Source organism: Enhydra lutris, unplaced genomic scaffold (assembly GCF_002288905.1).
Source record: "Enhydra lutris kenyoni isolate GAN:26980312 unplaced genomic scaffold, ASM228890v2 scaffoldscaffold12, whole genome shotgun sequence".
NCBI classification, from domain to species: domain Eukaryota; kingdom Metazoa; phylum Chordata; class Mammalia; order Carnivora; family Mustelidae; genus Enhydra; species Enhydra lutris.
Genome location: NW_019154096.1, coordinates 69,296,663 through 69,321,612, shown reverse-complemented (window position 1 = coordinate 69,321,612; position 24,950 = coordinate 69,296,663). Strand labels below are relative to the sequence as shown.

The window sequence follows — 24,950 nt, the reverse complement described above, 5'->3', positions numbered from 1 at the left end:
CCTAATTTTGAAAGCACAGAGAGGAGGGGAAAGTCAGATGCTAGCCACCACCGAGTATCTAACGCGGACCAGCTCCTAAATTCAGTACTTGCTGGTGTATCTGTGACCCTTACAGCCACCCCGCCCACTTGACAGACGACCCGCCCGAGGCACTGGAAGGCTAATTAACTTTCCCAAGGCCATGCAGCTAAAGCAAATCAAGTCTGGCTTCCAACCCAGGTGTACCTCGTTCTAAAACGCCTCCTCAAAACGCTCTGCTGCCTCCGTGTTAGGGTCCCAACACTTCTGGTGCGCTCCAAAGCCCGCCCAGGACTGGTGTCTCTAACAGCCCCAGAGCGAAGCTGGCCACGTTTGGGCAACTGATGCAAAATCTGGGCAGCGTCCAAGGAGTGGGCTTTGCCCCCTAGGAAGGAAGCTTCTCACCAGGGCTGGAAGAGCCTCATCACACAGGGAATGAGAACTCAGCTCCAGGCATAAAGCTCCGGCTTCGAGCAGGGACTTTCCAGCCAGACTCTCAGCAAACACACCGTGTCAGACACGGGGGAACACAAGCCAGCCAAGTGGCAGCTCCCCAGGAAAAGACACGAGGCAGGCAAGGTGAGGGGCCCACAGAAGGAAGCTTCCCAGGGCCCCCTCACTGTCTCATTCAAACCAGCTCAAGAAGATTGAGAGCCAGGAGTCTGACACGGCACCAGTGCAGGGGACCCCCACAGAGAGCGATGCCGTCACCTCTGCCCCATGAGCTAATAAGCCGGCCACCTGTAGCCATGACCTTCATCCTCTGCGTGCTCTCTGTCTCTCTCGGGTACGGGGCAGCCACTCAGGAGCTCAAGAGGAAAACCAGGGAGTCACCTAGGACTCCTTCTGCCCATTCTCCTTCATGCCCTACACCGGCCGTCCCCTAGGAGTTCCCTCTTCCTAACGTTTCTGGAGACCCTTGTGCCACCATGTCCCCAGGGTGGTGTGGCCCCCAGCATGGGGCACGGACACTCCCACAGTGCCTGCAGCAGCTCCCTAGATGGTCCTCTGGTGCCAGGAATCCTTTGTTTGGGGACCATCCTGCGCATCGTAAGGCGCTCATCGGCACCCAGGCCTCTGCCCATCCAATGCCGAGCACACGCTCCCAACCGTGCCAGTCCGAGCCATCTCCGGATGCTGCCGGCTGTCTCCCGGCGGGGCAGGACGGCCCCAGCTGAGAAGCACTGCTCTGTACCTTTGCCCATGAAGGGCCCTTCTTTCCTCTCATTCCTGTCTGGCCTTCCCCTCACCACGTTAACCTCTGCTGCAGCCACATCACCTCCCAGAAGGCTCCCTGGCTCCGTCAGGCCGATGGAGGTCAGCTTCTGTGCGCACACTGCTGCCCCTGCTCCATCACACAGCGGCGGACTGACCCACGGATGTGCTGTCACCCCATCTGCAAGACGGGCTCCTCGGAATCCCCGCGGGGGCACGGGAGCACTGGCCGTGGGTCCCTGGGTAAGCACAACAGGGCAGCGCGCAGAGATCCCCCCAGGTAGCTGTGGTAGCGTCTGATGAGACGCAAGGGGCTGCGCGCAGCCAAGGTGTCTGGCTGAGGGACACAGAAGGGAAAACAACAACAGAGCAGGGTCTAGGTGGAGGGCCTTGCAGGAACAGCCTGAACAAAGGCTACAAGGTGTGGTCGGCGAGATGAGGCTGGGAATGATGTGGCCAGAGCCCAGGGTGGGGCTTGAGGGAGAGGTATCAGGAGAAGGGATTTTGAAGCAGAAGGAAACCAGGTCCTGAAGACCTTCGGAGGTCTTCTGCAGCCGCAGAGGTATCCAGCAGGATGTGAAATTTAGGGGGGAAAGATTTTATGGTCAAACAAGTTTGGGAAATGCTTTGTCTGCAAACAGCTTTCTCTACTGCAGGACTTCTCAGAGCCTTCAGTAAGCTCACATGCCAGGTGAATCTTTACAAGCACATCCTGTCCCCCACACAGAACTGACTACAGAGCCTCTCAAACGATCAGCATCCTTCGGCCTGCCCTTTGGAAATGCTGCTTGGAGCTGAGACACGGGAGCTGCGACGTAAATAAGAGCTCAAGGTAAGGACAATCTGGGTTTGGGGACAACGGCTCCGGGAGTTCTTCAAAGACCTCAGGGCCAACACTGGGGCCCAGCCACTAGCCTCACCCAGCCCCTGGATCCCCAGCCGTGGAACGTCTGCAGCACTGAGAGGTGAAAACAGCTCCGGAGCGATTGTCTACAGGAAGGACTGGGAGGCAGTGCGAAATTTATTGTAGGAAAACAGTCACCCCGCGGGACTGCTTCGACCACCTCCCCCAGGCCCCTGGGCCACAACATATGGTGTGGTTTAAATTTTTTAAATTGTGGAGTACTTAAGGAAAAAATGTTGGCAGGCTTGGAGGCACTTGTAAAACCGTCTGAGGTGATGAAGAGTCTGGGCCGCATCCCTCCAGGAGATGGAGGCAGTGCTGAGCAGGGGCAGGGAGGCCCGGAGAGCCGGACGGGGGTCGCCAGGTTTCTGCTGTGTAACAGCCCCCTGCAGTGGCCCCTGGGTGGGCCGAAGGCGCCAACAAGGCTGGACAAAGGAACCACGTCATCCTCACTGTGGACCACAGCCGGGCGGGGGGCAGCAGGAAGGCAGTGAGGGACCAGGTGTGGGAATCAGGGCACCACGGGGTTAGGGCAGGGGAGGCTCAAATCCTGGCTGCAGAACTTGGGATAGTGACAGCCCCTCTGGAGCGGGCCAGCCGGTGTGCCCAGGGCGGCTCCTGGCCCTGACCAGCATCTGGGGCTTTTCTGAAATGTGCAGAAGGACTGGACTGCTTGCCCATCATGTGCAGAGCAGCGTACGCTTATGAAGGAAGTAGAAGCAGAGAGACACCAAGGAGAAGCAGCGTGAGGACAAGTCCGGGGCGGGGTGGTTTGGGGGGAGCGGGAAGAAGTGACAGGCGACCTCTCTGGGTGCGAGGCTGAACAGGCAGCCCTGAGACGGCCCTGGCCGCCTGCAGATGCCGGAGACGAGCACTCCTGCTCCAGAAGAGACCCGGTGTGGCACGAGAGACTCCGGGGTAGGGGGCGACCCCAGATGCTCAGGGCCCCCTTGGCCTCCATAACCCTCGAGGGGGCAGCGAGGGTATGGGGGGAACCAGACCTACCGAGGACCCCTGGAACCCTTGCTGAAAACATCAAGGTGGGAGTTACAGTCCTCAAGGGATTTCCATGTTACATCGATAAAACATACAAATCTATAGAGATGGTCTGTATGCGCGGGGGAGAGGAGGCCTGATTTTAAACTCTGAAGGAGTTACCGTGAGTGTAAAGGCGTTAGGTCACCCTGGATGCCCTTGCGAGGGGGTCATGTGCTGTCAGAAACCCCCACAGCCTGCAGGAGCTGCCGTACATGACCCGGATTCCTTGTGTCCACAACCCTGTCTCCGAGCAGTGGCAGCAGACCTCTGAGACTGCATTCTGCCTCAGTGCTACTGTGAAGGGACCCGGCTAGGTGACAGCACCCCCAAGAAGGCAGACTGGCAGGGCAGGGGCTGCCTTTTATCCCAGGGCTCAATGTCACGTCCAGGGGGTCTCTACACCCCATTGGCAACACCTCTCTCTCTGACCAAAGCGTCTCTCATCTTCCTCATTGTTTGGTTCTTATCTTGAGACTCACTTGTCATTCCCTCAGTGTAGGCTTGGAGAGAACGGAGTCTGTGAAGTCTGTTTGCAGGGACCTAGTGACATTATTTTGTCAAGCCTCCCCCCATTTTATAGCAGAGAACACTGAGGCCCGGGGAGATGAAGACCAAGATCACGTGGTAAATTAGGGGTGAAGCCATTTCCTGACCCACATGCCTGTGTGTTGCCGCCCCCTGCCACACTCTGTGAGGACGGACCCCAGGCTGCGGTAGCCCCAGTTCCCTGGCAGCCTGGGGACAGAGGGCGTGCCCAGATGCTGGGTAAGGACAGAGCCACCGCTGGTTCACAGGGGTCCAGGACACACCCAGATGCAGGTCGCATCTCAGGCTCCTAAGGCCTCTAGGAGATAGGTCTGGCGGGGGGACCACTTTTAAGAAACAGAAACTGAGGCCCAGGGAGGGAACATGACTTAATTGTGTGGGTAGAACAGCTGGGACTAGAACCCCAGGCTCCCGAGGCCAAGTTGTGAACTTGACAGAGACCACGTTTGTCTGTCAGGTTGGAGATGAGAAGGAACAGGCTTCAGGGAAGCACGGTCTCCAGGCCCCGGGGGGTGGCGCTCACTCTCTGCCTTCAGCACTGGGGTGGGTGTGCCCCTGAAGTCGGGTCCTGGTGGCCCTCGCCCTTCAGGAGACTGCAGTACGCGCTCCCAGTACTCTGCATTCTGTGTGTATCAACCACTGCTGCCCCCACCGGCACAGCCTCAGCCACTTCCTCTCCCTCTTGATCACCCCCAGACCCTGCCGCTCTGCACCAACCTCTCCAAACCGCCCCTGCTGTGCCCCTTCTTTTGGCCGGGCCGCCCCGGTCCAGCTACAGACACTTGGGTGTGGGCCATGGGCAGCGTAAGGGTCCTGGAGGGCCTGGGGCCCAGCAAGCGGACTCCCCACCCCACGCCGGGCGCGGCCTGGCCCACCTGCCTTGGCCTTGCCCGTCCGGGGCACTCTCTGAGGGAGGATGAGAACGCCGGATCGCTGGAAACCAAGAGCAGCCTCTAGCTCTCTACGGGGGCTTTACAGCTCCCCATACGGCCTGGCTAGGATCTGGGGCCCATATTCCTCCTACTGTGTGTGGGGTTTGGGTGGTGGCCTCTTACCTTTGGAGTGAGGTACTTGGTCATAACTTCCTTCCCTTTTTCCCCCAGTTTTTCATCTGGAGTAACTTCATATTCTGCCTGAAACAGAAGAAGGAGAAGAATAACAGATCTGCTCCTGGGCTGCTTCTAGTTACACAAGCTTCATGGCCCCTGGAGAGGACACCATGGAAGTCAAGTGACCACTCCCTCCCCCACGGAGCAGGAAGCTGAGGCCCAGACTGGGGAGAAGACCTGGCCAAGGAGCCCCAACGTTCAAGGCCAGCCTACTTACTCCGCACCATCCGCGGACACATGCTCATTAGCACAGGCGCTCTCCTCTCCGGCTGCCTGTGAGGCTCACTGAAGCAAACACCGGTGCTCGGGCCCCACCCCACCCCACAGACTCCGACCCTCTGGCCAGGAGGGCAGGGCTCTGGGCAGCTGGGTTGAGAACCACTGACTCCGATAAATCACAGGAAGCCACTGGAAAATAACGAGCCACCAAACTACAAGGTCCCCGAGAGGCTGCCTCGGGTCACTCAGACCTCACGGCTTCATGACCTTAGATGATTTCCTTCACCTCCATAAAGCACAGACTGAAGAAGGCCCCTCTACAGGGCAACTGTGCAGACAGAGTGTGATAGCGTTCTCAGCCCAGAGCCAGGCACATAGTAACACTCGATGAACAGTTGCCCGATTATCACCGTTGTCATTATTGTACCTTGTAAGACAAAACGCTATTAAGGATGCCTCACCTTTTGCAGCTTTTCAGCTTATAAAAAGAACATACAGAAAATTTTCAGATGTTCAGAGGGTGCACACACACACAGAGGGAGAAAGACAGGCAGACTCCCCGCTGAGCAGGGAGCCCGATGCAGGGCTTGATCCAGGACCCCAGGATCACGACCTGAGCCGAAGACAGACGCTTAACTGACTGAGCCACCCAGGTGCCCCTTTTCAGATATTCTTATCTGAACCTCAAAAAATCACAGGCAATGATTCGGGAGGGGCTGGTCTCCCACTATACCCCTCCGTCTGCATATGACGAGCAGGAGGCTCAGCAGACTTGGCCAGAGTCACGCAGAGGAAAAGCCGGGCTGAGGCTTCCGTCTCCAAACTGGAGCTCTTTCTCAACAATTCCAAGGAACTTAGGACTCCAGATCGCTGGCCAAGTCAGCAGGACCTCCAGAAGACAAAACTTTTTATTTTCTTTGACCGTAAGAGGGGCTCCTTCACTCACATCTGATGTACTTGCCAAGAGGATAAAAGGCCTCAAGTTAGCAAGAAGCCTGGGTAAGCCTGCCTTTCTCATTTAGACAAGAGAACTAATTGCAAATTGTTTATAACCACTTCAAAATCCACCACCCAAGGATTTGTCAACCTCGGTCCAAAAGTGAAGCTATTTCAAAAGGGAGAGGAAATGACATCAACACAGGCTGAAACACCATGAAGGTAGGTGCCCGGCCCTCCAGACCCAGTTCACGGCAACCCCCCAACCCAGTGTCTAGGGTCCAATCTCCCCCAGGCCAGTCCAGAAGCCCCTCCAGGAAGGAAGCAAGGCAGCACGTGGAGCGCCTGTGGCTACAGTCAAGCACATTTCCATCCAACTGCGGTGAGTTTTTCCTGTGTTACCATTTCTCTTCTAATAGAGAATCAAGACTCAGTGATATTTCTCCAAGGAAAAATGTTAACGCTTCAGTCATTTGGCTCACAGAGCTATGGGACAGTCATTCTGGAAAGAATCCAACCCCCTCAACTTACGGAGCTGGACACCAAGGCTCAGAGAAGCCAAGACTGGGCCCAACACCACACAGCTGGTGGCGGCAGAGCCAGGAGAGGAGCACAAGCCTCCTGACTTCCACGGGCCACCTGCCTCAGTGCGTCGCCCACCTCAGTGCGTCACACGCCTCAGTGCGTCACACGCCTCAGTGCCTCCACACCATTAAGACTAGCCTTGTGGGGCTGATCGTTTCTTGCTGAATTGATTTGATTGATGATTTCCTGAGACTATTTAAGGGGAGAAGGTGGCTCTTCCCCCTTGAGTTTTTCCTGTTATTTTTTCCCCGATGCTCCCCGACAATCCCCCCAAACTAGCACACACGTGTGCACGCCCGACACAGTATGGAGCCTCACCCTCAAGGTAGGTATTATTATTCCCAATTAACAGATAAAGAAATTGAGGCTCCGAGAGCACAAATAACCAGTTCAAATGCAGCCAAGCGAGCACGTGAGGGGGCTGGAAGCTACGTCTCCAGAGGGGCTCAGACTTCTACAGCACGACTGACCACTCTTTTTCTAGGGTGAGGAGAGAAGCACCTAGTGTCCTGCCACCCTGGAAACCCGCCTAGTGGTCTGGCACCATGGGAATCTACCCAGACTGCTTTGCAGGACCCAGACCCCGGGCAAATGGCCGACCACCTTTTGGGGTAACTCGATCCCATGCAGAACCCTGGATTTGCACTGTCCCAAAATACATCTGTGAAGGCGGCTCTATTTAACCAAATGGAGGCTTGAAGCTCATTAATCAGCCTCAATAACCAGCTGAAAATATTATTGCTCTGGGTACTAAAACCCACGTTAAAAAAATAACATCACTTTCAGGTCAGCTGCCTCCCAGCAGAGGCCCGGTTGGGTGGCTGGGCGCCACGGTTCCACAGGGAGGCAGCCGGGAGCACTTGGGGACAGGCATCCCCAGCCCAGGATCAAAAGGCCTTTCTTTGAGAGTCCATGTCAGGTCACCACCACTTGAAGAGCACTTGTGTTGGGAGGCAGAAAACCAACAGAAGGCTTCCAGCTGGGCTTTCCACACTGATTAAGTCACCTGGAGTGACAGGCCATGTCTCCACAGTGACCCCCGAGAGGCCTCCTATGGAGAGAAGGTGCCACGGTGGTTCAGCTGGGTGGGCAGAGCTCAGGCAGATCACGCCACCCGAGGCGGGGGACCACCCGAGGCGGGGGACCACCCGGGAACCCGCTGCTAGGGGAACACCCTTGCTCAGGTAGTGGGCAAAAGCTGCTGAAATCAGCTGCGACCAGAAAACATAAGCAGCAAATAAGAGGTTGGGCCAATAGCCCAGAATTTTACAATTAGCGTTGGCTTGGGAAATGGCAGCCAGACAAAGACTTCAATGGAAAGAGAGAAAACCACATGCAAGGAATCTCCCCACGGCCTCCATCAGTAAGGGAGTTCTCTCCAACCAGAGACAGTGCTAGGTCTTATCCTCGTCCCCCAACAGAGGGGACATGTGCCATCCTCTCTGCTTTAAGGCCCATTTGAAACCTGGGAGCTCAGCCCTAACAGCCAGAGCACCAAAGACCACCTATGCCAATCCACTCGGAGGATCCCTCTCCTCCCCAGATGCGTCCGAGGCGCTCATTTCATGAGCCTCTCCTCGGACTGTGATTTACACCAAATGCAGAAATGGCCTTTGGGGATGAGATGCTGTTATAACACAAAGAGCAAAACGCTACATTGAGTTTAAGGCAAAAAGAATTATTTCTAGACCTCTGCCCATCAAAGAGTATAAACATCGGTGTACATCCTAGTTTATAAGCCTAATATTTCACCCTCTTGGTCTGCTCTAATTTCAACATCAATCTCAGAAAATGTCGGTGAAAATATGTCCTCTCTATTAAAACACACTTCCCTCTGATGATTTTTAAAAACACGAAGACCACAGCCAGTGAAAGGGGACCTGCCACGTTTTCGAAGCAGCCGGCCCCCGTTTGCAGAGCAGAGTCACAGCCGGATTCCTCTCGGCCTCTGACTCACTCCAGATGCCACCTCCTCCTCCTGGGAGACCTTCTCCGGCCCTGACAAGAAGATGAAGTCAGAGATGCTATGAGGTCTTGCCACCTCTGGCTTCTGTAATTACTGACTGTGGTCAGCTTTTCCAAAGTCCTCGCGGCAGGGACAAGTGACGCGCTTGGCTGGCAGTGCTGCTCAGCACGGCCCTTTCTGGAGAAACACCCAGCTCCACCCACACCGGCCTCGGCGCCTTGCCTGTGCTGCCCCTGCGGGCTGGAGGTCTCTGTCTGCCCCTCTGGAGTCACTCTCTACCCGGGTGTGGGGCAGGCGAGAATCAGGATGGGCAATTACCCCCCTGCCACCTGGGCATCATGGTTCCCTGCCCCCTCTTCTGAAGACCCAGCTTGCATACGCTGACCTGCGTCAGTCCCTCCCCTTGTCCCTGCGGACGCGGAGGCAGCAAAGGCTCCCACTTACTGCGTCAGTGCTACTGACTTCCCCATCCTGCTAAGCACTCCATCAACAGCCCTGCACTCGCTCGTGGACAGGCTGTCCATCTCCTGTCAGGACCCTGACCGAGCAATCCTTCAGATGGCTGGGCCCGGACCTTGCCCCCTCTCTGCTCCCCAGCTAGAATGAAGCAGCACTGCAGGGGGGCGCATCCCCCAGGAGTCCCAGGATCGGGTGGGTCTAGTCAGCCCCAAAGCTTGTATCTACCTTGGCAGACTATTTTCTGGTCTCTAGCTGGCATGAGGTGCCTGCATCAGGAACAGAGTCACTGGCCCCCCTCGGGTCAACAGATGGGATGGGACCAGAGAGAGAAGAGAGGGAGGAGCTGACCCCTGGCTATGTTGGAGTACAGCCTGAGAGTGGGAGGAGTGACTCCAGGGGGACCCCAGACCATACTGACAGCACCGCAGACACCAGCTTGTGCAACATAGCCTGGCTGGGGCAAAGGCTTAAAAGAAGGCAGGAGGAAAGGGGTGTCACACTTTTCCCTTGGGGGAGGTTACAAATCCACCAGCTGCTGTCAGAGTCCTTTGCAGAGGGGTCATGCTATCCCCTCTTGCCTGCCCCATCATACTCTCCCAAGAGCCTCAGCCCTGAGTGGCTCTTTCTCACCCTCTCCAATACCCCTGGACCCCCTAGCTCCTTCTCCTCCTCCCCCAGCCCCAGAATTATTTCTCTGTCTTCACTCTCCAACAAGGCTCGTAAGGCTGCCATGGACAGGCCTTTGACTCTCCCTGTTAGTCTTTCAGTTCTAAGTGAAAAGAATCCCATTCTAGCCTAGTTCAGGCAAAAACCGTTATCTCTTAGCTCTTAGAATTCAAGGATGGACTGAACAACCAAATTGTGGGAGAAATGAAATGCAGCCAGGCCCCAATTATCAGGAACCAGATATCAGGAACCAGAAACAGGAGCACTTCTGGAACCCACTTTGTGTGTGTGTGTGTGTGTGTGTGTGTGCGCGCGCGCGCGCGTGCACGCACGCAGGCACGTACACGTGCCTTGTTCTCTCTCAGTGCTGACTGGCTTGCTCCAGTGGCACATGGAAGTCAGCAGCTCCCAGGCTTTTTATGTTAAGCATTCTCTACCAGAGAAGAACCTCCACTCAAGTGTATACATCCCAGAGAAAGAAATCACTGGCCTACATTGGCTCACAGTCTCATCCCTACTCCACTTGACTGTGAATGGGGACAGGGGGGTGGTTACACCCATTAGGAACATGGCAGCTCCTGGGAGAGTCATGCTGTTCAGGACTATGGGTGGGGTACCCAGGAGAATGGACAACCCGACAGAGGTATACCAGATGGACCCACTGTATAAGTGGTACTTCTTCAAGATGACCCTGTTCCCGGGGTCGGGCTTTATCAACTGTCCTGAGGGTCTCTATGTCCATCTGAAGAATGATTACTCCCCATACCCCCCCACCCCCGCCTTTGGGGAGAGCACAGAAGTGATAGAAAGACAAGACAACTACTGGGTATGACTCATCAATAAGAGAAGTAGAATCCTTGACTCCTCTGGTGAGGCCTGGCAAATCGTTTCATTTTACAAATAATTTCAGGATAAGCGGGCATATTTAATGCTAAGTGATAGCCCACTGATTTCAAGTAATTTCCTACAGTTCTATGCTAAAGAATGGCTTGAAGTGCCTTTTAGCATTTCCTGATACAAGACTTCATTTGCTGTATCCCCCTATCTAGAGCTGCCAGTCTCCAAGATGGGGACGGTAATGATCCTTGCCTCTGGAGAAGTCTCTTTCATACTGGAAAGAGCTAACGTGTGTCAACATCAAAATATTGAGGACAGGACAGTATGGAACCTCTCAGGCTAGGTCATAACAGACACTGCAGCTTCTAGCATGCTCTCTGGAATCACTGCTGTGGGGAAAGCCAGCCATGGGACAAGGACACTCAAGCAGTCCTGTGGGGAGGTTCACATGGACAGCAACTGGGGCCTCCAACCAACAGCAACCACTCACCTGCCAGCCAAGCACACACACTTGGCAACAGATCAAGCCTTGAACGACTGCAGCCCCAGCCAACATCTTAATAGAACCTTTTGAGAAAAGCCAGTAGCATCTTGGTAAATCATCCAGAAACTCCTGACCCACAAAAGCCACGAGATAGGTGTTTCTTGTCGGTTCAAGCTGGTCCATTTTGAGATTATTTCTTATACAGTAACAGGTAACGAATGCTTACATATGTGAACTCACAGCTAGTATCGCTTACTTTATTAAAAGCTCTCTTCATTTACTCATTTCTCAATCCTTCATTTAATCAGAAAGCAAGTTCCATGAGGGCAAGAACTTCCTTCTCCTCCTCAGCGTATAGTCTCCAACTGCTAGAACAGAGGATGATACACTACAGACATCCAGGAAATAAGTGCTAAACAGCTGACTGGGTACATGCCACATCTCCCCAACCCCAAAGAGAAGGGACCTGAGAACTTTCAGTCATGCTGCCCAAGCGAGGGGACAGGAGGGTTCCAAATGAGCTGGCATGCCACCAAAGCTTCCAGAAAACAGGGGAGAGAAGAAGTACATCAATCTTGACGAAGTCTGTGGAAAGGCCCTACTGGCCTGTGGAGGTTGACACTGGAGCCCCTTCTGGTCCCGACCAGGTGGGCAAATCCTCTTTGAGGTCAAATCAAGTCACAGCTTTGACTTTGGTCTCTGATTCCATTTCTCTGTGAGAAGGGCAATGAGGGAGTCCTTCTCAGGCTCCCAAGAGGCCCTTGACAACTAAGCTGAGGGGTGTGTTACCCCTGCGGCCTGCTGAATGACACACGGCAGTTCTGCTGCTCCTCCGTTACCCAGTCCCCGCTTTAAAACAGCCACGGGTCTCCTGCTTGACTCGAGAAACTCAAACATTGGGACTGTGCAGGACAGCAGCGTTTCCTGGGGACTATGTCAGAGCCTGATGAGGACGGGTTATTTTTAATAAATCCCACTTGGGAGAAATTCAACATAGAGGTGGGAACGGTATGGATGGTGCCGGCTGAGCCAAGGAGCACCGGGGCTGTATGCGGCCTCCTCGGAGTTCCAGTCAGGGTGGAAGGAAAAAACCCATTTCAGGCGAGGGCTGCGCCAGCCCTGGAAAACTCAATAAAGCCTTCCTGCGTAAAAGAGGTGTTCCAAAGCCTGGTCATTTGACGTCAAGATGGGTGATGAAAAGGCCCTGCTAGTTCCCAGAGATGCGGACAAAATGTGAGGGGCGGGGCCGGCCTCTCTGAGTGGCGACGGCGTTAAGGCGAATGTAAAGAACATTTGTCGCATCAACACAGGGAGCCAGACTCACATTTCCTTTCCAGAAAAAGAGCTCTTGGTACTGGCCCAGCAAAAGGGAACGTCTGCACGACTAGAATGAAAATGGGCATCCATTGGATTTTTTTTTCTTCTTCTCAAACTGACTATAAGCGTCTAACAAGACACGTGGCTGGAAAATTCCACTGGCTCCTGGGTTTAGCCTTGCCCTGCTCTGCCTCATCAACTTTCTAGACGAGTCTCAAAGCTGGCAATGCCTCATCTTTTCCAAATGGGAAGCAGTCTTGGTCCACGGCTCGGTCTTTGGTCCTCACCTTTCCTTCCACATTCACTTCCTGGGTCAGCTCACCCAGCCCATGGCCCTAAATACCAGCTCTACATTGACAACTCTCCATCTTCCATATCTAGCCCAGACCTTTCTTGCAGACACCAACTTGAACATCCATCTCCCCTCAATCATCTCCATTTGGATGTCCGAGAGACCCTCCGGCTGAGTGTGCCTAAAATGGAGCTCCTGGTCTTCTCCCAAACACACCTCCCACAGCTTTCCCTTACTCCATCCTTCCATCTGTTCAGGTCAATGCTTTGAAGTCATCCTTAACTCTTCTATCTCACCCACAAGGCATCCAAAAATACTATTCACTCTGCCTCCAAAACATGCCCCAAATCCATCCACTCTCACCACTGCCAAATGCTTCCGCGCTGGCTTGAGTAACCATCGGCCCTCGCCTGGACCACTATAGTAGCCTCCTATCCGAACTCCTGTGCCCACCCTTTCCCCTCCAATACAGGAGCCAGAGGGATCCCTAAGAATCCTGTAAGACCATGCCACTGCTCTGTTCGGAGCCCTCCACTTGCTCCCCGTTTCACTCAAAGTCAAAGTTCTTTAATGGCACAAGGTCTTGCATAATCAACAACTCCCCTAGACCCCTCTCTGCCCTTGCTCCCTCCATTCCAGCCACAGATGCTGGGCCTGTAGGCCTTGGCACTGGCTGTTCCCCTGCCTGCCTTGCCCTTCCACCACATACTCCCCTGGCGAACTCTCACAGAGGGGTTCAGCACCCACCCAGAGCCAGCATTGCTCCTTTGGTCTGTCTGTGGAGGCTTCGTGCCTGACTAATAACACCATTCTGCCAGCACGGCCCAATAACGAGGCTCAGGTGCAGTTTGGAGCCAGCACCTAGAGCAGAGGGCACAACAGGCGGGGTGGCTGGGGAAGGCTTCTGAGAGTAGAATATGAGAGAAGAAGGAACAAGCAGGCATTCTCCTAAGGGCTACGTGGGGGGCATTTCAGAAATCAGGAGTGAGGAAGCCAGAGCCGAGAGACTTCAACCTCGGTGGTGGCAAGTCCAAAAACGCAGGGCCCAAGAGAGACCCGGGTGAAGGTCAAGGATAAATAGTGCAGGTGGGGGCCTGGCCATGGAAGTCCTGGTATTCAGCCTCAGAACTTGGGACTCTATCCTAGATGTCAGTGCTTCCCAACCCTGGATACACAGTACAGCCAGGGGCAACTTGAAAAATGCCGATGTCTATTAGAAATCAGGCCCAACCCATGGGTAATGAGCAAACTGTGGTCTCCAAGTACCATTTCCCAGTAGAGGAACCAGGGCTCCTTGGAGATACAAAGGACTCTAAATCTAGGGCAGGAAAGATACAACATGAGCTGTAACACCGCAACCTACAGGATAGCAAACAGCGGCCCGTGACGACTGCATCCTCTCAAGGGCTGAGAATCCAACCTGGTGGCCAACAATGAGATCCCAGAGCGTCAGTAAGGATAATGACCACCACATGCCGAAATGCATCATGTATAAATCCACACCTTTAAAACAAATTGGTTACTACTACTGGAAGGTGCCAGTGAACCGATCCGGTATTTAGAAAACATAAATACAGGGAAAGAATGAAGCAACTCCTCCATGAACTTTACCACCGGGTAACCAAATAGTAATCAAAAGGAAGTGCCCCAGTTAGCAAATGAAAAAGGAATGACAAAATGAGAATGTCGCCGCGCTGCAACCCCTACTTAATCAACACATTTGGGGACCGCCTAAATCGGCCGCCATCTCTGACAGAAAGCCAAGCAGGGAGTAACGTCCCCTGATGGAAGCACAAGAAACCACTTATGAAGTCACCCTGCTCCCTGCCAAAAAACAACAACAACAACCAAAAAACCCAACTGAAACTGAATCTGGTCAAGTTTCTTGATTCAATCAGCAATTTGCAAGCAATTCAGAGATACCCATTACATGACACGTGGGATGACCGCAAATTCACACTATGGGACACTCTTAAGGATGAACAAGGAGAGATGGTTCTAACCCGTTAAAACACACACTTACAAAAAGTGAGAAAGTTGGACATTTAAACACTAATAGTTGATGATAATAATTACTTTTCTTAGAGCTGCACGAAGGGTATTGTGGTGATTTTTTTTGTGTGAGAAAGAGCCCTTATCGTTCAGGAATACTGAACGGAAATGCTCACAGATGAGATCCTATGTGTGAGATCTGCTACGAAACGCTACAGGGGGGCAGGACCTGGAGAAATAAGACTCGCCGTGAGTTCATAATGGTTTGAGTGGGGTGAGGGGTGCATATATTGCTCTCTGACTTTACTTTTAACCATATGAAATTATGAGAAGTTATGAAACTACTAGCCTCCCCCCCCACCCCCTCTGAGATTCAGATTAATGAGTCTGGGCTTCAGCCTCAGGCACTGGTAATTATTAAGGGTCCCCAGGTGTTTCTATTACTCAGCCAAGGTTGAAAACTCTTGTAGTCACTATGTGAGACATGCTGAGAGCCTCCACTAAAACCAAGACAGAGGCAATGGAGGAACTGGTCTGCGAGGGGTCAAGGAATCAAGCACATAGTCCTGGATTAGATGGGGGAAGGGATGATGAAGAGAAAGGGGTCAAGGACATTCCAAAGTTTTTAGGCTTAGGTGACTACGGGTGCTGGTCACTGGATTCAGGCACATGTCAGGCCTAGTAGGTTTGGGGATCGAGGGGAAGGTGACTTCTGGGGGAGCCACTCGGTGGGCAGTTTGGTTTGTAAATCTAGAGATTCACACTGAGACCCCGAAGCAGACACAGAATCCTGGGCCCCACAGGACTACCCCCTAAACCTAGACAGAGGTTGGGATGGCTTCAGCCAAGAGTGGCATCAGGGCCTCTAGGAAACAGCAGCATCTTGGTCCCCTGCCCTGGGAAGGAACTCTGGAAATATCCCATTCCTTTCATGGCTGGTTTCCATTCCTTGCCCTCCCACCCACTGTCCACCTTCCCTGGATAGACACCCAGAAGGCAGTCTGCCAGGATGGGGTGCCCTGCCTTCCTGCACAAGTGCTGAGGAATTCCTGCATAGTCCTACATCCTGTTCTAACAGCCCATGCAGACGAGGCACCGTTTGTGTAACAAATCAATGACTGGTAAATCTGAAGGAAGTCTCCATTCGGCGTCAAACGTGTCCATGCATGCCAGCAGTTGCTGGAGCCAGCAACTGTCAGACTGGCTTCAATGGCCAACATATGTTCTTTACACAAACGTCTACTTAAAGCCTGTATGTGCCATGCTCTGTGCTACGCAGGGGTGAAGGGGAAGCCCAGGGTCCTGGTCTCAGGAAACTTACATTCTAGTGGAAAAGTAGACAGTACATAAGCAAACAAACACAAGCTTTGGAATTTAGAAAATGGGTTTTCAGCTGGAAGAAGGGACCAAGGAATCCGACTGTTACCTTGGGGTGTTACCCAACTTCCCCAGGCGCCACCTTGCATACTAACCCAGGCTCCCAGAATCAGAAAAATGACAGCACTTCCCTTTAAAGCAGCAGTAACTGAGGCCCAGAGAGGGAGGTGACCTCTCCATAGTCACCCAGAGGGTGCAGACTTGCAGACAAGTCAGCATTCTCAAAGTCTGCACTGGAAATTTCTTGAGCAACAACTTCATTCTTCACCGTTCTAAATGATGTGGTCTATTTTTTCCTCTGGACAAAAACAATCACTGATCACAGAGGACCAAAGGGCCTCCCCAGGAGCAGGGACTTACCACTGAGTCCAGGAACTGAATGTAACACTCCAGCCCAGGTCTGGTTTCGCAGAACTGCCGGAAAAGCAGTCTCCCAATTGGCTGCTTGTCACATAAACTGCAGTAATCTCTGTCTGGAAACAAGAAAAGAAGAATGTGGTGAGATGCAGGTGAGAGGGAGGCAGGGCCGTCCAGGCAACCCACACCTGGATCCCGATCCCAGAGGGATGGAGCAAGACGACTGGCAAACTCTCAGGACCCCTCATTTCTCTCCAAGCTGTGCAGACTCAGAGGGGACAAGGGCATTTTAGAGGATGGCACCAGTGATGCCCCAACCTCTAGTCTTAGCTCACTCCCCCTCTCCGATGCCCTGATTCCTGTATGCCAGATGCCAGCAATTCCGGGGACAGTGACGCCACCGCCTGGATGGCTGATCACCATGTCACACTGCCCACTTAGTGACTGGATAAGGGCGGCAGGCATGTAATCCAAACCAGTTCCAACTGGAGTGGACCACACTCTGTGCTTGGACACACTGAGCAGAAATGCTCTCTTTTCCTCTGAGGGCTGGGGTGCACGGGTGTAAGACCAAGGTCAGCTGCAGTGCCCTTGATACTGCAAGGGAAGCTCCCATGATGACGAGGCTCACACACACAGGAGGTCAGGGGTGGGAAAATGATGAAAAGTAAAGGGGTGTCCTCGCGGTGTCACGAATCTCTGGATCAAGCCGTGCCTGCAGCTCAAACCACATCTGAAAAGTTTATTTATGAGCTTTGTTTAGGGCAGTTTGAAAAGATTTAAAAATTACTTGTAATTCAAAGCACTTCAAATTATGAAAACCCTGCATTTTCCAGCTGAGCAGCTAGAGGCATGGAAACAAGAAGCGACCAGCCCTCAGGCACACAGCAGCCAAGAGAGCTCCAAAGAGGAAATGCAGTGCGAGACTGCAAGCCTGGAGGCCCGGAGACCAGGTGCTGGCCAATGACTTGCTATGTGACTTCAGGCAACTCACTTGTTCTCTCGGGGCCTCAGTCTTCCTCTGGACAATAAAGGTGTCTGTTGGAGGTAAGATGGGGGCTAGGGAGGGTGCTGCAAGTGGTACCTTCTGGCTCTTCCTGCGATGATGCTAAAGCCTCTGCAGGAGGTTTCTCTGGCCAGAAAGATGCTCAATGGACTGACTGTGTCATGTTACCTCTCCAGCACTCATCGCTGGACCTTTGATTGTGTAGCTGCACTAGAAACAGTCAGCTGTCCTCGTGGGCAAACCAGGAAGAGGGTGAGTTAGACCTCAGGAGAGCCACCCGAACAAAAGGAATGACGATATCCTCGCCCAGTGCAGAGGAGGAACACGGACAATCATCCCCGGAGAGGGGATTTCTCTGAAGACAAGGAACACAACAAAAAGATAGGACCACAACCATCATGTCCACTCACTTTCACACCCGAAGAGTTTATCCACAGCAGGTAAAGCTGTGACTTGTAGGGAGGATGGTGGCTGTGAGCATGGGCTCTGGAGCTAAATGCCTGGGTTCAAACGCCAGCCTCACTGTGCGCCTGTGTGTCCTGAGGCATCTGACTTAACACCTACATCCTTCAGTCTCCTCATCTGTAAACTGGGGACACTAATCATACCTACCTTCTAGCACTATCCTGAGAATTAAATAAGACAATGCATAGAAAAGACTCAGAACAGAACCTAACGTACAGAAAATGCTTACTAAACACCACGTGCTACCATGGAGTTGGTGGGTCTCTTGCTCTCCATTCCCATTCCTTCAAGGAAATCTCCATCCCCACGACCATAAAAATCCAGCCTTAGGCTCTAAGAATGACACATGATGGGCATGTGACCCAGTTCTAGCCAACCAGAGCCTTCACCTCCCAGCCATACGATAGGGTGAGGATGGGCACATGATTCAGCCCTAGCCAATCAGAAGTCCTTATTTTTATCACAGTGAAAGGTTCAGAAATAGACATGTGACTTGGCCCCCAGCCAATCAGAGCTCCCTTCTGTGTCCAGGCCACCATGATAGGTTCAAGGCACATGACCTGAGTGGGTAGGAGTCTTCTAGAAGTTAAAGGAGAGATGCCGTTCTTCCCTGGGATGCCGAAGTGTTAGGCTCAGTCAGCCAAGTGCTGCCACAGCTGTGTTTCCCGCTAGGCAGTGAGAACGCACAGCGAATGAAACGGGGAAGGCGAGGCTGAACGCAGAAGAAGGAAACTCGGCGCTGCGACATCGTAGGAGCCCCTGAAGCCCGCCTCAGTGAGGCCAGCCTGGTGCCGGCCCTTTCATTTCGCCGACAGAGTGGGGAGTCAGCTGGCTTGGGCTCGTGTCCACGGCGACTTGGACTGCAAGTGACGAGGCGTCCAGGCTGGACAGATCTGCAGCCCGCTTCTCCTCTCATGGGTGAACGGCCTGAGGGCAGCCACTTTTTGTGGGATTCACCAGTCCTAAGTACCTTGTGTGTAAGGCGGCACCCAAACATCTCCTCCTCTCCCGAACGGACACTTTGGTCAACACGGAGAACCGCCTTCGGGTTCCCTTCTTGCTCCGCTCCCCGAGTGCTCTGGACTGTTGCCTTAACTCGGTGACCTCTCCCCGCGCAGACGGTTCCCAGAGAGCCGTTCCAGCGGACCTTGAACCCACCTCAGCGTGGGCCAGAATTGGTGGGGCGGCGGGGAATGGGCTGCAGTGCCAGCCCTCAGGGAGCTTGGATTCCACTGGAAAGGGTAGAGTGTGTGGGTGAGCAGACAAGATCCCAAGTGACAGTAATAAAATGTCAAGTCAATGAGTGTTATCGTCAGCCACAGCAGGGAATCTGGGAGGAGGGAGCCGAGAGGGTGACAGGTCTGTAGCCCGCACCTGTGAGCGTGATGCCGGTAGATAGAGCCTCCCGCTCCCTCACTGCCTCCCACCCGACCTGATTCCCGCCCTTCCCCCCCAGGTGAGGAAAACAAACTTCCTCACGCTTTCCCAATCAGCTGAACCTCCCCAGCACAAACACAGAATGGAAGTACATTACCCAGAGTTAATCTCCAGTTTTATTCAATTAGGGCAGACAGACCCACTCGGCTTATGTGATTTGAGCAATGTGCCCCACCCCATTTCCAAAAGCAATTAAGAGATTTCATGTACCATCTTGTGATTCCTTAAGGGTTCATCTGACAGGATTTTTTCTCTCCATATGGCATTTGCTGTCAGTATGGAAACAAGGCCGTTATAAACTCACAGCACAGTAAACACCATGTGATTCCAACACAAGCTGTCAGCACCTCAGTTCCGCGCCTCTCCCAGCTGTACAGAGGATCCCAGGCAAGAAAGCCACTCACTGGAAGCCCAGAAAGAGATAAAAGAAGTCAGTAATCATCTCTTTGGATTCTTTTTTTCCGGGCTTATATAAAGATAAATGGGCCTATCTTCTGAGGAAGCATCGTCACCGCCACCAACAAAATCAGAGTGCGACGTCTGCAGTTCCTTTAGAAATGAAGAACGAGGGCACAGAAGGGAGACTAGGAATCTGGAAGTTGATCAGCGTGATGGGAGGAGATGCACATTGCCATGTGCAAACCCAAGGTGTGGGTCGCTTCTACAAAGTGAGATGACACAAGTTGGAAGCTTGGGGAGGTCTCCAATACATCTTCAGAGCAGACTCTCTTTTCTTGGTTTCTACAGAAGCCTTCCTATCGTTTAAATCCAGCTTGCAGGGCCCTCCCCCCCCCACATCCCCCTCTGAAGTGTGATCTGTTGGGTGTGGTGGGGAGGGCCATCCCGGAAAGAAGGGCAGAGCTTTGTCTCTGTCTCTGAATGTCTCTCTCTCTCTCAGGCCAGGAGAACCCTGAGATGTTATGCACACAGCCATGCATGCACTGTCCACACACACACACACACACACACACACACACTCCAGCTCTTTTAGAACATGAGAACCCTGCTTTGGGCTATGTGCTTCATTGGCCCTTCTCTCCAAGCCAGAAAGAAGCTGTCGTATAAGTTATGAGGGGGAATCAGACTCCTCTATCCCAAAGTATCCACCAATCATGTAATTATTTTACTTTTCTGGGTCGATCATTTAACAAACTGTCTCCTGAGGTCTCCTGATTTTTGATATAAGAAGGTTTCTTCAACTTTAAGACTCTCTTCTTGAATTCATCACCTGGGGGGGGGTCTGTATGAGTGGGAGGAAGCACACCTTATATTTACTGGCAGGTTAATGATCCAGTAAGAGGCTTAGAGTTAACAGCTGGTGGTCAGTTAGGACCAAGAATGGGATGTGGCCTTTGTGATGTGACGTTTGACCTTGGCCATGGTAATAGAGGTCTAGTGGACATGGCAAACTGAAGCATATTTAGACAAAGGTGACTGGAAATAGGGAAGGGTCTATGAAGCCCCTCATAAGCTCTAGGACACTGAGCTGTGTTCTTGATCAAAAGGAAGAGTGCCCCAAGGAGGGGTTGGGTTCACCATGCACACAGGAGCATAGTGGGAGGTAACATGTTGCAAAGGCAGACTGGGCCGGGGAAATAGCTGGGCTCCAAGGCCAAGGAGACTGGATGGATTCAGTGTCCCATCAGGGATTACTGATTTTAGAGCACATGTGATTCAAGTAGTCCACAGAAAGGTGGATGACAATGGGGTGGAAAGCAGAGAGCCTGAGACATGACAAGAGAAGGTCACTGGTTGGGGAGCCATTGATATATGGATAGGGAGGGCACAGTCCCTTTGGTAGGACTCCTGCTTTGGTGATGAGCTGGACTGAACTGACTTTAAGAAAACCACGTATGTCATTGGTGTCTTCAAGGATCTGATACCTCCTCAGCATGCCCATGAACAGGAAGGCAGGATTGCCACACTTTCCTCTAACACTGAACTGAATTCCAGCCATGTCTTCAGACAGAACCATTCCTTCCTAGGAGATAATCCCTAATAAGCAAATGGGCAGATGCTTGCTGAACCCTTACTGGGCACTGTGTTCTGGGCCTTGTTATGAGCATCCCTTAGAGCAGACAAGGCACGACACACTTTGTCATTGTCCTAAGAAGTCTGCTTAGTAGTCAAGGCAGGAAGGAGGCATGTTCACAGACAGGGCTAGTTTCATGGACATGAAACAAAATTGTATAAGGCAGGCCTGCTGGGAATGATCAGGAAGATGTCTCAGCATAGACGGCACAGAATGCTCTGGTGATGGTGGGCCCATGGCAGAGGTGGTACCCATGGGAAAGCACCCTGGAGCATGGAATGGGAGTTGACCACCTTGCTGAGAGCAATGCGAGCAGAGACCGAGTGCTGGGGAAGAAGGAGGAGGAAGATCAAAGCCTGAGAAATGGGGCCAGAAGTTGGGGTGGGGAGGGAAAGGAGAAGCTATAGTGAGGAGGCAAGTCCCCATGTGAGAAGTCAGGAAGGCCAGGAGGGCATGGCCAAGCATGGTGGAAGGTGTGTTTAGGGAAAGAATTCAGGGCTAGGTCTGTGACCACCACAAGGAACAAGGGAGTAGACCTTCAAGAATGGCTTAAAGTATTCAAAGTTTCCTCAAAAAATTACAAATAGAATGACCAGAGGATCCAGCATTACCACTTCTAGATATTTATCCAAAAGAATGGAAACCAGGATTTCAGAGATACCTGCACTCACTCCATGCTCATTGCGACACTCGTCACAATGGCCAAGATGTGGAAATAATCTAAATGTTCAAGGACCAATAGATGATTTTTTTTTAATGTGGCATAAACATTCCATGGAATATTATTCAGCCTTAAAAAGGAAGGAAATCCTGCCATATGGGACAACTAGAAAGGACCTTGAGGTGCCAAGCAAAATAAGCCCACCATGGAAGGACATACTTCATGATTCCACTTCTATGAAGTATCTAAAATACACAAACTCTTAGAAACAAGGGAAAATGGTGATTGCCAGGGGCTAGGGGATGGGGCAATGGGGACAGGTTGCTTGATGGGTATAACGTTTTAGTCCCACAAGATGATTAAATTCTAGAGCTCTGCTGTACCATGTCATGCCTAGTTAACAATAGTGTATTTGCACTTAAAATTTTAAATTTTAACAGGATAGATCCCCTGTTAAATGTTCTTACAAAAATTTTTTAAAAAGAGAACGGCTTAAAAAAATAAACAGAAAGTGATGGTTGCTTGGGGATGGGAGATGAGGCAAGAAGGGACAGGAATCAGAATGTAGTGTTGACTGAGGGTGTCAGCAAATAAATGTACTTGGTAATGAACGTAACTGCCTGGGAATACACAGGCAAGCACGCGGGCATGTGCACATAGATCTGCTACAAGCATGTCCTGAAGGTCTAGGCACCGCCAAGTCACTTTCAATTTTACCCCACATAGTCGGGCATGACACCAAGTTACAGGACAAGGGCCCTGTCCTCACCGCTACCACCTCATGGTGTTGGGTGCTGAGCTGAGAGCCTCTCCTTGTCTCCCAGCCTGTTCTCATGGCACCACTACCTCAGGACTACTAGAAAGGATACCCGCTATAGACTAAATGTTTGTGTCTCCCCAAATTCATACAAAGAAACCTAATCCCCACTGTGATGGTCACTGAAGGTGGGGCCTTTGGGGTGATTAGGTCATGGGGGTAGAGCGCTCATGATGGGATTCATGCCCTTATAGAAGAGATTCCTGAGAGCTCCCTCACCCCTTCTGCCAAGTGAGGACACAGCAAGAAGATGGTCATTTATGAAGCAGAAGGCAGACTTTCACCAGACGGCAAATCTGCCAGGACCTTGATTTTGGACTCCCAGCAACCAGAACTGTGAGAAATACATGTTCATTGTTTAAAATACCCAGTCTGTGGTATTCTGTTATAGCAGCCAGAGTGGACTGATTTGCCGCATAGTCTTGGGCAAGGCTCCTGACCAGGGGCCCGGCCGCCTCTCGTCTCCCGCAGGCGGGCACTCCGGGTGAGGCTGTCCATGGCCACCATGGATGAGCACCACAGGAGTGCGCCCGCCCGGTCTCAGCACTCAGCAGACCCCACGTAAGCTGTAGCCCCTAGGCCCGATCTTAGGTCCTCTAGAAGATGCAAGAAATGGTGGCTTTTACTTCTCTGAAGGTTCAGGAAGAAAATGGGAGGTAGCTAGTGAAAGGGGACTTGACTCCACATCACCAAAGAAGGCAAAAGCCGCCCCTCCTGTGGCAGAGCCATGGCCTCCCAGCTCGGATCGGGCAGGGGCCGGGGCTCTGCTGGCCTCCTCTGCCTCCCCGGGAGTCTCCCTCTCACAGAGAAGCCACATGTCCCCACAGCACATGGCTGAGGTTAGACTCTCACAACCCGGTCAACTTCACGACTCCCAACCCCTGGTGGACTCAGAAACAGGAATGTTATCGATAGTGAAGAGAAATAAATGCTGTCACTGTTTTCATTCTTTTCGAGTGACATGAAATGGGAACATACTTTCTTAATTAAGAGCTGTGGTATGCGGACGCTTGGAGGGCAACCAGATTTTCCCAACTGAAGGCCAGAACACAGGCGGCGAGGACAGCGTGGCTCCCCTCAGAAGGCCACAAACCCAAGTGAGCAAGGCCGCCACCCCCTCCCCCGGCCGGGAGAGTTGGCGACAGTCCCTGCTTGCGGATGGGGAGCAAGGAGAAGTCGGGGCTTGGGGGGTGGGGTGTCGCTGACTGGAACCTGCTTGGGACTGATTTCATTGTTGCCCCAGGCACTCCTTGAATTGGGGCCAATGAAAATGCACGTTCCATTGCAGAAGTAAGAGCAAGAAAGGCGGCTTCCTGAGGAAATGGAAACGCTAACACGGCTCACACCGGAGCCCTTGGAAATGAAACCACATGTTTATTGTACATGGGGGGTGGGGGGGGTCCAAAAGCGATTTCTGGAACCATCTTTCTACTAACTGGAGGTTTATATTAGTTTGTGCTGTTTCATTTTCATTTTATTTTATTTAACATTGTTTTTCCAACGTACCAGGGGTCGGGTGTTGCTGTTGTTCTTTCTCTCTTTTTTTTTTTTTGGTTTTCGTTTTTTTTTTTGAAGGGTGGGGAGGGGCTGATAGGTCCTAAGGCAATTTAGCAAAACAGATGTGAGGAGACTGGATTAGGCAGGGCCCATGAGCCCTTCACTTTGCTGTACTCCAGGTCTAAAACAATAAACAGAAAAGTGATTTGAAAACAGCTTTCTCTTAAAAATTCCTGCCAAAGCTGGAAAAAACAATCGAGTGTTTGCTCTAAGGAAAAAGCTCTCTGACGTTTGAAAGGCAAGATAGCATCACGGATAACGGCAATTCTTCACAGCCCACCTCTTGGAAGGAGCAAGGGAGGAGAAGGGAAACATTTGGTATTTGGTTAGCAACAGCTGAGTGGGCTCCTAGTGCTTCAAGAGAGATGTTTTCATGTGAAAAGAAAATGACATATGGCACATTACACAAACACACCCAAGCCAAGCCCCATCTTCCTGTGCCTTTTGTCCCCCTCATTCTGGTCTCGAGTTTTACTGAGAGTCTGGGAAGGAGCGGCGTGGGGGCTGAGCTGGACAGGACACAGAGCATATGCTGTCACTGCGGGGCCCTCTGGGCAATAATGGGGCCCCAGAGTCAGGCAGTGACCTCTCCCTCGTCCTCAAGGCCAAGAAAAGCAAACAATTTAGATATTCCCTTGCAGTGGTAATGAAACTAAGA

The 24,950-nt window shown here is 52.3% G+C and overlaps 1 protein-coding gene across 1 annotated transcript in view; it reads right to left on the bottom strand.

Moving 5' to 3' along the window:
* The window catches only part of LOC111144787 (G protein-coupled receptor kinase 5), a 207,394-nt gene that overhangs the window by 42,325 nt on the left and 140,119 nt on the right, over positions 1 to 24,950 (bottom strand). Inside the window, exons 3-4 of the mRNA XM_022499248.1 lie at positions 16,321 to 16,433; positions 4,777 to 4,854 (exon numbers count right to left, since the gene is read on the bottom strand). Coding sequence (XP_022354956.1) covers positions 4,777 to 4,854; positions 16,321 to 16,433 — 191 coding nt within the window. The remainder of the gene's footprint in view (positions 1 to 4,776; positions 4,855 to 16,320; positions 16,434 to 24,950) is intronic.